Raw genomic sequence first — 12,158 nt, 5'->3', positions numbered from 1 at the left:
GAACAGCCAGTGTCAGCACAGCCCCTCTTGAGAACCCTCAGTGTCTACATGTATTTAAAATTGAGAGGTGTAAGTAAGTAAAATTTATTTATATAGCACATTTCACAGATAAAAATCACAAAGTGCTTTACAACAAGATCAGACATACAAGTTTAATTTTTTTTTTTTTTTGGGCACTGACACCAGAGGTGAGGCAGCATGAACACACTGTCCTCCACTGACTGTCCTTCAGTGTGCCCACTTCAAGGGCCCTATATGTACGTGTCAGGAGAGTGTAAGTAATGTTCGTGTCTAAGCTGTGGAATTAAATTTATGCACCGTTTGCCAGGAGGGGACAGAGGAGGAATGCCTCCCCTCCATCTCAGTGACAAACCTGTACCCCAACACCCTGTATGCGCGGTGTTGTGATGGAGCAGGAGGAGAGAGACAATTAGGGACGGGATGCTCTTTCTCATTTGAACCCCGTAATGTTATGGGCAGCGCTTCGGATGATTTTGGGCACGATGTTGGCATTGGGGGTGACGGTGGTACTCGAGCTTGGGGCAACACTGGAGGTGTTGGAGATTATGGCAGTGCTGCAACCGTAACAAACAAACATTGGATCCATCGTTGTGGTCATCCTCAGAACATTCGTATTCTGAATCTAACAGCATATTTGACAAGAGGTGGTCCGGACACTCGTAGGACTTGTTAAGCATTCATTGTCTTGTGTGCGGTTGTTGTGGATTTTGCTTTTGGTTAGTTTGTCTTCCTGTCTGAAGATGATATGTGTATGAGATTATTTGAGAATGTGATGGTGTTATTCGACTTTTTTTGTTGCCTTCACTTTGTTTTCCATTTGGGATAGAAATTGGGAAAAATCAAAATGGTTGACGTTGGATAATGTCAATATCACCTTTATTATTTGTTGTTATGTTCTGAACAACAAAAAGATATAATGGATGCGAGGAAACAAACACAAAGAAGAGGAAATATAGTCATACACAAACATTAATTTGCAAAATCATAAAGAAGAAATCACAAACGTTTTCACCATGTAGACACCAAGATAGTAATAGTGACAATTATTCAGTGGACTCACAGTTCATGGTAGTAGTAGTAGTAATAATAATAATAATAACAGTGATAATAATAATAATAATGATAATAACAATAAAAATAATAATTGTCATAATTACAAAAACAATACGAAGTGATTTATTAAAGTCACTTGACTTTTTTGGTCTTTGCTTTTTAAAATGAGTTCTTTACTAATGCCAAAGGTAGCAAATAAAACAAAAAACTTGACATTTTTAGTGCTATGAAGCACCCCCCTCTCTCTCTCCACCACCACTACTATGAAAGTGTCAGGGTCATTTTGACCCCCATGGCCAAAAGGCTGACAAATGGGTTAAAAAGCCTGTGTTTTTTTCATTCTTCTTTCTTTGCACAGAAAATTCCTCATCAGGTTTTAGAAGTTTGCTTTGCTGAGCTAACTTCAAGATCTGATGTGCTCTGCCCTTTATTTCCTCCAAAGACTGAATTCGGGCCCTGTGACCCTTTTTGGCCTCTGACTTTTCTCCTTCAATCAGCATGTCAATGCAGTCTGCAGTGGTCAGAGGGTTAGGCTTGAGGGCAATCTCTTGCAGGCGAGTTATGCAGTGAGCCGACTGATCCACGAGGGACATTATGCTGTCTTGAAGGCGAACAATCTCACCCTCTTGTCTCCTTATCAGTTCCTGAGTTGTCATCTTGGCTTTTGCAGCGTTGTCATACTTGCGTTTCAGCTCTTGCACAGTTTGCTTCTCTTTTACTTGAACATATTCCCACCTGTACGTCTGATTGAAATGCACACTCCAAGTACATTTTCTAGGACAGACCGTGCACATCCCATTCTTATCCATTGATGCACAACTACGCTTCTCTTTATCTTTTGCTATCTTACATGGGTAGTGGCATGTTACTGAACATTTTTGGCAGTTGGTGATGTATACGCCTTTCTCTCTGAGCTGCTTTTGGACTGGCTTGATGACATCAACTTCAATCTCATAGTTTTCATTTGAAGTTAGGATTGTTTCGTGCTCTTTGATCTTTTCTGTGATTGTCTTCATTGCTTCGAGTTTTGCTAATCCAGCTTTGACTTGAGTTTGCAAACCTTCAATTATAGTTTCAAGCTGCTTTCGCTCTTTTAACACCTCTTTGGTCATTAGCAAACTTTTGGTTTCCATTTTACCCAAAGAAGTGAAGAAATTCTCCATACCCTTTGCCCCCATCTTCCAAAACATTTCACTAAAGCTGGCATCATCATCATCATCAGAATCCTCTTCACTGTCCCTGTTGCATCTGTTGTCTGCAAACAGTGCGGAGTTGTTGAACTTGAAGTGCACTGGAAGGCCTAACTTGTTTTTTTGGCAAGGGACTCCAGAGACATGTATTGCCTCAATAACAGGTGGCTCCTTGCCATCAGCAAATGTTACCAGGATTTCAATGTTCCCTGCCACATCTTTTCCAAAAATAGAGAGCACTGAGTCAAACACATATCTCTGTGTTGCTGTTAGACGTGCAAGAGAGGCCTGAGTCACAAAGCAAACTGCATCAATCTCACTGACTCCATTAGGAGAGGTGTAAAGCCTGTGGATTTGCTCTGTGATCTCCTTATCTCTTTCTACTCCTCTTGTATCCCCAAATCCTGGAGTGTCCACAATGGTGAGCGAATAGGGGACTTTAAACCCTTCTTGATGGTTGACTTTATACACAGTGACTTCAGATGTCTGACTGTGAGCTTGAGATTTAGACTGATCTTCATCAACCAACTTAAATCTGAAGCCATCCTTCCACTCTACACCAACAATGTAGTTTATCATTCCATTGATGAGAGTGGACTTTCCTGATCCGGTTGCTCCAAGAAGCATGATTGTACAATTTTGCTTCATGTTTTCTCTGCCAAACGTATACCTCCGACAGCCATGTATATCTATGCTTTCTTCTTTCAGGGGCAATTTGTAAACTGAGAGTGGCTTTGAGTTTACAGGCATGCTGATATGTTTCAGGTATTCGACAAGATGTGAAAATTCATTCATAGATGGGCAGACTTTTGCAATGACACTTTCTTTGCTTTTTCCAGCTGCACCACAGTCACATCTGACCCTGATTGTATATTGTGTGTCAGACTGAACATCTGAAAGGCGTACCGTTTCAGTTTTTGACATGATCTCACTCCATAGCAGATCTTCCATTTTTAAACCCTCAACTATTTTTGCGTACTCGACAATATAGCACAATATGTTGACATTCTGTCCAAGCTCAGCAGGTCTCTCCCATGTAACTTCAATTTTGCCTGAGATTAATTCAGCTTGGAGTTTTTCAGGAGGGCTGCAAGGTAAGGTTTTAACTGAAACTTCTTGGGCTGGTCCGACACCGGCTGAGGTCACTGCTCTAAGTCTGAAATCATATTCTGTGTCTGGTTTCAAATCACTCACTGTAACTTTTTCAGCCACTGGTTTGGTTTGTTGCCATCCATTCTCTCCACTGACACAACACTCAACAGAGTAGGAAGTGATGTTCACTGCTTCAAATCTGGGGGCAGAAATCTTTATTGTCACACTGTCGTGGTTTATGTCAGCCACTGTCACAGCTTCAGGCTTCAAAGGGGGCTCATAATTCTCCCTGAGAGAAACATCACCTTTAGGCAAGTAGATGCTAGAGCTTTTCTGCACTTGGTTTTTTGATCCAGCTGCCAAGAACTCAATATTCGTGTTCCCCTTACTGGTCTCATCATAAAAGAGTTTTGGCTTCCTTGTCATTTCATCCACTACATCTTGTGAGCTGTACCACTGTTCCTTCTCCAAACCATAAGTATAAGGATCTTGAGGGTCATCAAGATTAGCTGTTCCTCTTAAGTATTTTGACAAAGCTGAGAGGTAAGCAGCATCCTTTTCCAGTGAGGTGAAATTGTGCTCGTCTTCTTGTTGAATACTTTGAGATGGGATACTTTTTGTGTTTTTCATTGTCTTTGTAAGGGACATGCATGTGTTGATTTTGCTCATTTTACAGTCAATCCATGTGCTCAGGTTTTTGCTGTTGAAAGGCGAAGAATATATATTCTTCAGGATCTCCACGAGATCAGACTTGTTTTCTGCACCTCCTCGAATTGATGGAATTTTTTTGGCCAAAGTTTGTTGGAATTTAAGCTTAAACTCAGAGCACATTTCTTTAAAACTTTCAATGTTTTTGCTCATCTCTAGTAACTGCTGTGCAGTGGTAGTTCTCAGTACATCATTGCACCTCATTTCAAGCTCACCAAAGTCCTCCAGGACACTCTGTATTTCTTGAACTAAATTGAAGCTTATTTGGCACGTGAGTTTAGCAGCAGAAGAATCAAAATTTGTGAGTGGATACAACCACACTTTTATGGGTACAACCTTTTCTCTGCTGGCTTTAAGTAATTTTGGCATCATTTTGTAGACTTCAGCTGCATCCTGAAAAGTTGTCTGAGGTTTCTGACAGGAAACATCTCCATAGAATTTGCAGGAGAAATGCTGAACTTCTTTTCCTTCACACTTTTTCATTTTCAAGGAACTTTCTCCTTCTGTGCAGAGGAAAATAACCTTCTCAATCATCAACTTCAAGTTTTCCTGTATGTCTTCATATTTCTCCTGTTCAGAAACCTCACGATCAAACACAAAGAAAGCTTGTGTCCCATAAAGGATACCTGTGACTACATGTGTTGCTTTTCCTTGCTTAAAAACATAATGATGTTTCACATTGTGTCTTTGAAGGTTCATCAGTGATAATTCCTGCAGTTTTGTGGTAATAATGTATTTCAGTGTTACTCTGGCCTGATTTTTGGATCTCTTCTGATCATTGAAGTATCTGGCAGATCCTCCAACTTCAACCATTCCACTCAAGAGACTTGTCTTCATGTCTGAGTCAACATTTAATGCTGAAGCTTTATCCTCTAATGTGTCAGAGGCCACTATCTCAAATTTGCTCATACGTTGTTCTTTTTCTCTTGTATATTTTTGCAGGTGATCACAGTCCCACAGCGTCATTCCTGTAAAAAGCAAGTTTAGAAGTTAACCTACCGTTTACACACAAATCAAATGAAGTCAAGGCGTAAGAGTTGACACTAAAAGCTGCAACAATTCTTGACTAAGAAGTTGCCTTTATTTCATCCATTATCACAACCACAAAACAATTTAATTAAAATGTTGCAACAGATCTGTTAAATTACACTGGTAATTTGCTGCTGAAACAAAACCACATTACATCTTAAAGGAAATTAACAATAAACTGGGTCATATTGAAAAACTTATAGTATCATAGTATCAAACATAGTATAAATTAACACACAAAAATTTATATCACTTTCTAGCATTAATAGGAATATTTCAGTACCAAACTGATGACTTGGTCTGTGTGTGGCATTTGTTCTATTCAATTCAGTTTTATTTAAAGAGCCCCGAATCACAACAACAGTCAACTCAAGGCACTTTATATTGTAAGGTAGACCCTACAATAATACATACAGAGAAAAACCCCAACAATCATATGAGCTCCTATGAGCAAGTACGTTGGCTTCCATAGGTCTGGTTCCACAGAAGAGGGGCCTGAAAACTGAGGGCTCTGCCTCCCATTCTACTTGTATGTACTCTGGGAACAGCAAGTAAGCCTGCAGTGTGAGAGTGAAGTGCTCTAATGGGGTGATATGGTGCTACAAGGTCATTAAGATAAGATGGGGCCTGGTTATTTAAGACGTTGTATGCAGGAGTTCGAATTTAATTCTGGATTTAACAGGGAGCCAATGAAGGGAAGCCAGTATAGGAGAAATCTGCTCTCTCTTTCTAGTCCCTGTCAGGACTCTTGCTGCAGCACTTTGGATGAACTGAAGACTTTTCAGGGAGGTTTTAGGACATCCTGATAATAATGATTTACTGTAGTCCAGCCTAGAAGTAATAAATGCATGAACTCGTTTTAGAGATATAACGCGAATGGAAGAAAGCAGTCCTACATATTTGTTTAATATGTGCATTGAAGGACATATCCTGTTCAAAATGTCTGTGATGTTTCTCGGTCATCCAGATCATCATAGTATAAGGAGCTTGGAAGGAAAGCGGATGACAGGTGAAAAGTCTTCCATAAACCTTAAAGATGTCCATACGGTTTCCTTCCAAGCTACTTAGATCCTGGTCAAAAATGAGAGAGATGCTACTTAGATCCTGGTCAAAAATGACTCCAATATTCCTCACAGTGTCACTGGAGGCAAGATAATCTATCTAGAGTAAGAAGTCTGTACACAGCTCAGACTCGACACATTTCACTGCATTTTGTACTCTGTATGGTTGTGAATGTGACAATAAAGCTCGTTTGTTATTTCTTAGATTTGCAGGGCCGAGTACAATAACCTCCGTTTGATCTTAATTTAGAAGCAGATAATTAAGGCCACCCAGGTCTTTGTTTTAAGACATTCCTGCAATTTAACTCATTAGTTTACAATCTGGCTTCATGGATAGGTAGAGTTTGGTGTCATCTGCATAGCAGTGAAAATGTATGCTATGCCTTCTGATGATACTGCGTAAGGAACGGACCCTGTGGAACTCCATAATTATAACAAATGATACATAACAAATATAGATGACAGATGATAACAAATAAGACAAGTTTTACAGCTAGGGTGGACAAGGCTAAGCATCAGGCTTTCAAATGAATTAAAAGTCTCTCTGAGTCTTTGGTTCATTGATAGGCAGCTGAAGCTACAACTGTAGTTGCCTCCACCAGTGTATGAATGTGAGAGTGAATGAATAGTGGTATTGTAAAGCGCTTTGGGTGCCTAGAAAAGCGCTATATAAATCCAATCCATTATTATTATTATTATAGGCTGGTCTGTAAAATTGCTGCCACACCACCCCCTCGGCCAGTGCTTCGAGGATTCTGATTAGGGGGTGGGTTTTGATTAGTGATTGAAATTGATTCTAGCTTGGATAACGTCATATTGATTCATTAAAATCCTGAATCGATTTTTAAATATAAGTTTATTTTACCTGAAACGCCTGAATCTCAGGTTAAAGCTCACACAGTTTCAACAACCATCAAACAGCTAAAACAGTAACTGAGAGCAGGAACATGGATTCTGCACAAAGATGTAAACACAAAGCGCTTACCCACTGACAGATCAGAATCAGTGAGATGTTGCCTTTCTCACCCGACGGCACGGACACGGTTGGGCTGCAAGCCGACAGCTCACTGATTCTGATGTTTCAGCGGGTTCGTGCTTTGTGTTTACATCTTTTTTGCGCTAGATTCTAAAGCTGTAGGTTTATCTCTCTCCAAACAATACTGACTGAACCAGCAGCAGATCCGAAGATCCGAACTTCACATGAACATTGTCATGAATTCCCTCTTACGTTTGGTGTTTTGCTTCCACCACGATAAAATCACACTTTATGCACAGCTCTCTCTCTCTCTCTCTCTCTCTCTCTCTCAGTATACTTCAAAACAGTTTCCCGTCTAAAAAGTCTACCATTGTTTACAGCGCTGTTAGACACAGTTTTTTTTTCCGTTTTACTTTCTTTTCTAAAAAGAAAGTCTAATTTCTGCTGTTAAGTACTAAACAGATTTATAATTGTGCAAAATTGCAAAATGCTTATCTGTGTCTCTAATTAAACTTCTGTAACTTTGCTCTGCTTCACTTCAGCAGCATCAGGTAATGTTCATATGTTGATTAATGGTTTTCTTTCGTTTTTGGTCTACTGCAGAATATTTTTATAAAATCCCAGGCCTGGAAAATCACCTTCGTGTTTTTCTCTGTTTTATCCTCAACTACTGTATCAAAGGTGTAAGCATCACAGCAGATGCCTTTGTGTCAAAGTCTTGCAAGGGTCAGCTTTCTTTTTGTAGATAATCATAATCATCCTGCTGCAACCAGGTTTCTATAAGGCAGAGTAAAATGATATGTTGATCATTTATTAAGTAATTTACTAACAGAGACCTTGATGTTTAAGAATCCACATTTCACTGTTTTACTCTTTGGTTCAGATGTGGATACTGTATTGTTCTTTCTTTGTGTTTTTTTTTTAATGTTTAAGTCGTTTCTTGCTGGTTTTTAATTTGTTTTTTTGTCTTTTTGGGAGCTGACTCAGTCTCTACAGAGATGGGGTTTTGGGGGATTAACAGGAGGAGAGGCGCATAAGACTGCAAGTCTGCTTCCTGCACCCAACTCTAGATAGTCATATTTTGGGGAGTTGGCTAGATAAAATTGGCTAGATTTCTAACAAGACCAGGTTTCCTCCAGAAAGTTTTCCAATTATCTATGAAGCCCACATCGTTTTTTGGACACCACTCAGGCAGCCAGACAGCCAACATGTGGCTAAATATGTCTGATTGGGAAGGGGACCAGAGAATACTCAACATTCAGTCCAACATTCTTTTGGCAAAGTTACACACTGATTCAGTAGAGATTTTAGTGACCTCCGATTGAGGCGCCCAAGTGTCATTACTGCCGACATGAATTATAATTTTACTGAATTTACGTTTACACTTAGCCAGCAGTTTTAAATTTCCCTCAATGTCACCTGCTCTGGCCCCTGGAAGACAATTGCCTATGGTTGCTGGTGTCTCTAGCTTCACATGTCTGAGAACAGAATTCCCAATTACCAGAGTTTGATGCCCGGCGGGTGGGGAAATGTGGGGAAATGTGCCGGGTGGGGAAAAATGGTTAGACACATGAACAAGTTGGTGGTACACCTGGGGCTTCTGTTTAAGACTATGGTTCCTCCTCACTGTCACCCAGTCGTCCTGTTTCCCCGGTTACTCAGGACTGACTGCCGGGGGAAGCTAGCGAGGCCTACTCTACCTTCGGCTGCACCGCCTACAGGGGCCTGGCTAGCTACGGGTGTATCAAGGGTGTGAAGCAGAGTCTCCAATTCCGTGATCCTGGCCTACAGAGCTGAAAATAGGCTACATTTATTACAAGTATCATTACTGTTAAAGGTGGCCAAGGAGTAACTAAACATCTGACACAATGAACAGGAAAGTGCATGGAGGACAGCTGAAGAGTCCATGTTGCTGGCCAGTTTGCTAGAAATATTATTGGGAGGCAGCGTTGATTACTGTCGAAAGTAACTGTGCGTGACTGTGTTAGACTATGGTTTTTCATTTATTTGCAAAGCCAGTGGATACAGTATTTGCATGACATATTGCTCGTACATGTACAGAAATGCAAGGACAGTACCAAAGCTTTGGTTCCCTCTCTAGCAGTACAGTAGCATTTCACTGAGACTTAAAACTTAACTAACTTAACTAAATAACAGAGCCCAATGCATTTCGCGTATATTATTTTCTTAGGGCAGAATGCACAAGCACACACATTGTTGTTGCTGTCATGATCCTATCTGTGTGACTTGCCCTTTTGTATAACGTCTAAAATACACCCGTCTCTGACAGGACCAACCAACAATCGACTTGCGTTTAAATTGAGATTTCCCTTTTTGTATTAAAGAACATTGTAATGCCATGCTTTGGTGTTCAGAAACAATATTCAGCAATAACTATCTTGCGGTTTAAAAACTTCTATTGTTATATTTATAGAAACCCTGATCACTGCAAGAATGTGTATGGATATGTGTAGAAAGCTGTAAGCGAATGAACTTCCAGGAGCATTGCTCCCCCTAGTGGGTGCACAAGACATTACCACTGGTTTTCATAAATGATGCTTGGGGACGTTAACATTCCTGCTCGCATTGTACACGTCAAAAGCAAGGGATATCATTACAGATTAGCTGGTACTCAGCCAGGAATCCAGCAGATATCTGTCATATTCCTCTTCCTGATTATACCACACCACCCTACAAAAAAAAAAAAAAAAAATCTGCTTTTTTTTTTATCTAAGTAAGTAATGCTGAGTTCAAAATGCAAATCAAGATGTGGTATTTCTTCTGAATGTGGTACAGGTGTCATTGCTGATTGAAGGATTAGGGTAATTATTAGGGAATTAGTTTTGGAACTGTATCCACGTATTGTGAGAAAACATGATGTGAAAGAGTAAAATGGATATTATTTCTAAAATCCGTAACCGAAAATTGGTAAAGAACAAGTGTTTGATTTCAGACAGCATATATGATGCAGGTTCGTGTAATGAAAACATACAGTCTACAAAGGGAATAAAATTCAAGGAAAGAGAAAGAATAATAAAATATCACTGACAAATAACATAACAGAAAGAAACCAGAGAGAAAAATACAGAAAAATAGGATATGCCTGATGTTTTTGTCAAGGGTATAATAATGATGTAAAGGCATGCCCCAAAAGAAGAAAATATATACGAAAGAACAGAGTTAGCATCCCTTGATGGCTGCATCCAATGAGGATGCATCAGCCACATACACATAAACACACATATTCACCTTTTACCTTCAGCCACAGCATGAAGATACCCAGTAAATTTATACACAATTATATGTTAATACCTATGACAACTGGTGAGGTCATTGTGGATTGGTGTTCAGGTACATTTAGTTACTATTTGTCAACCCTTACCATCTATGACTGAATCCAGATGTCGGTCGTACAGCGTCCCAAGTCTGAATTTCCGGCCTAGTGCAGCTACCTCGATTGCTATGCTGGCTTCAGTGTCCATTGCTTTGTCTAGACGATATCATACACATTTTTTGATTCAGCTCAGTCACAGTTGAGTTCTGATTCTTATGACTTTTATCATGTTAAGGGCAAAAAATATACAATCAGAACAGATAAAATATATACTCAGAACAGATCCTTGAAATGTCACCGCATGGTATAAACAAGTGACCTCATTAAAATTATTTATGGATCTATTCTGTGAGACAGCCTGCAAAATAGAAGGGTCATCTAAATAGAAATGAGCTATAATTACTATTATTAATCATATATGCTTACCAAGCTGTGATTAAGGCTGCCTTGAATGTGGCATGTGAATGATGAAATTCCTTTTATAACTACTGTTTGGGACATCTTGCCCAACAGTCCACATTTTGTTACACAAAAATCCATCCAGTTCAATTTGAATTTTCATTCTCACATGGGGGAACAGTATGTAGTGACTAAACTAGACAAGTAAACATTACTGTCCAAGTTAAATATGTGTAATATATATATATATATTACACAAATATAACTATATCTTCGGCATTGTCTTGCCGCTAACTAGGGCTAAAGCTCTCTCCCTGACAGAATTTTGTAAAACAGAAAAAAAGTGGGACAGATGATATAATATAAACAATAGCAATAAATATGTTAGTATCATCAGTACTAACGTTAGGAATCTTCTCTGTACTTGTTCATGGTTTACTTAGAAAAGGATTTCTTTTTTATGTGATACATTAGTCTGTACTAGTTATAATACTTTTTAGTAAGTTATTACGAAGGTAATTAGGGTGAGGAAACCATTTAAAAAGGTCAGTAAATCAGCTGCTGCATTTGATGTGAGTATAAAAAAAGTTTATGATTCAGGCAGATCAGCCAGATCCAGATTAATAATTTTACGCCAAAATCTTTTGACCGTATACCTAATAATGTCCAAACCACAAATGTTATATGTGTATACATGAAAAGGAGTGATACATTAAAACATTATACATTCATCTTTAATTGTAATACAAATGGAAAATGCATGGTGTTATATTCATTCCAATTCTCTATTTGAGACCAACTTTTTTTTCTGCTTGGTGGTGAAAGGACAGAAATCACAGGTCTGACACACACTGAACTGGAATAAAAGCCAAAAATATAGATATTTAGTAGTAAAGTTGAACACAGCACTTACTGAACCACATCCAGATCCTTGAGATGAAAGAAATTAAAATGCAGAGTTCTGATTACTTAGTAAAGTAGTGCATGTAGAGGGAGATTAAAAGAAAAGCACTGGTGTACTTACAGCAGGACAGATATGAGTCTCAGATGGAATGCTGTAGCTTGGCTCATTATATCCTCTTAAACAGACACACCCCACATTCTTTACTTATGCTTAAGGGAGGTGCCACTGAGGAGAACCAGGCTGATTTCTCAGAAATGACACACCCTGCATTATGTACGAGAAGAAAAATCCTTTGTAATTTAAAGTTCCTGAGCATGTTGTTACAGTTTGTTTTGTGCAATCGTTCAGAATAAATGGATTGTACAGATTTGTTGAAAATTGTTGGAGTCTG

The 12,158-nt window shown here is 39.1% G+C and overlaps 1 protein-coding gene across 1 annotated transcript; it reads right to left on the bottom strand.

Moving 5' to 3' along the window:
* Nucleotides 1–451: 451 nt before the first annotated feature.
* On the bottom strand, nt 452–3,014 carry LOC143413653 (uncharacterized). Its single transcript, XM_076876965.1, has 2 exons — nt 1,477–3,014; nt 452–575 (listed from the first exon to the last, which is right to left on the bottom strand). The coding sequence occupies exons 1-2, from the start codon at nt 3,012–3,014 to the stop codon at nt 452–454; spliced, it is 1,662 nt and encodes a 553-aa protein (XP_076733080.1).
* Between the last annotated feature and the right edge of the window lie 9,144 nt (nt 3,015–12,158).

Source organism: Maylandia zebra, linkage group LG18 (genome assembly GCF_041146795.1).
Source record: "Maylandia zebra isolate NMK-2024a linkage group LG18, Mzebra_GT3a, whole genome shotgun sequence".
Taxonomy (NCBI): Eukaryota; Metazoa; Chordata; class Actinopteri; order Cichliformes; family Cichlidae; genus Maylandia; species Maylandia zebra.
Note: the sequence above shows the minus strand (reverse complement) of the source record. Positions and strands in the feature narration are given on the sequence as shown.

Excerpts from the sequence above, each read along its gene's own strand:
- LOC143413653 (XM_076876965.1), bottom strand. The coding sequence starts at position 3,014 with ATGCCTGTAAACTCAAAGCCACTCTCAGTTTACAAATTGCCCCTGAAA. Across the intron at positions 576-1,476 it reads AGAGCACATCAGATCTTGAA|CACTGCCATAATCTCCAACA; the intron begins GTTAGCTCAGCA and ends TTACGGTTGCAG.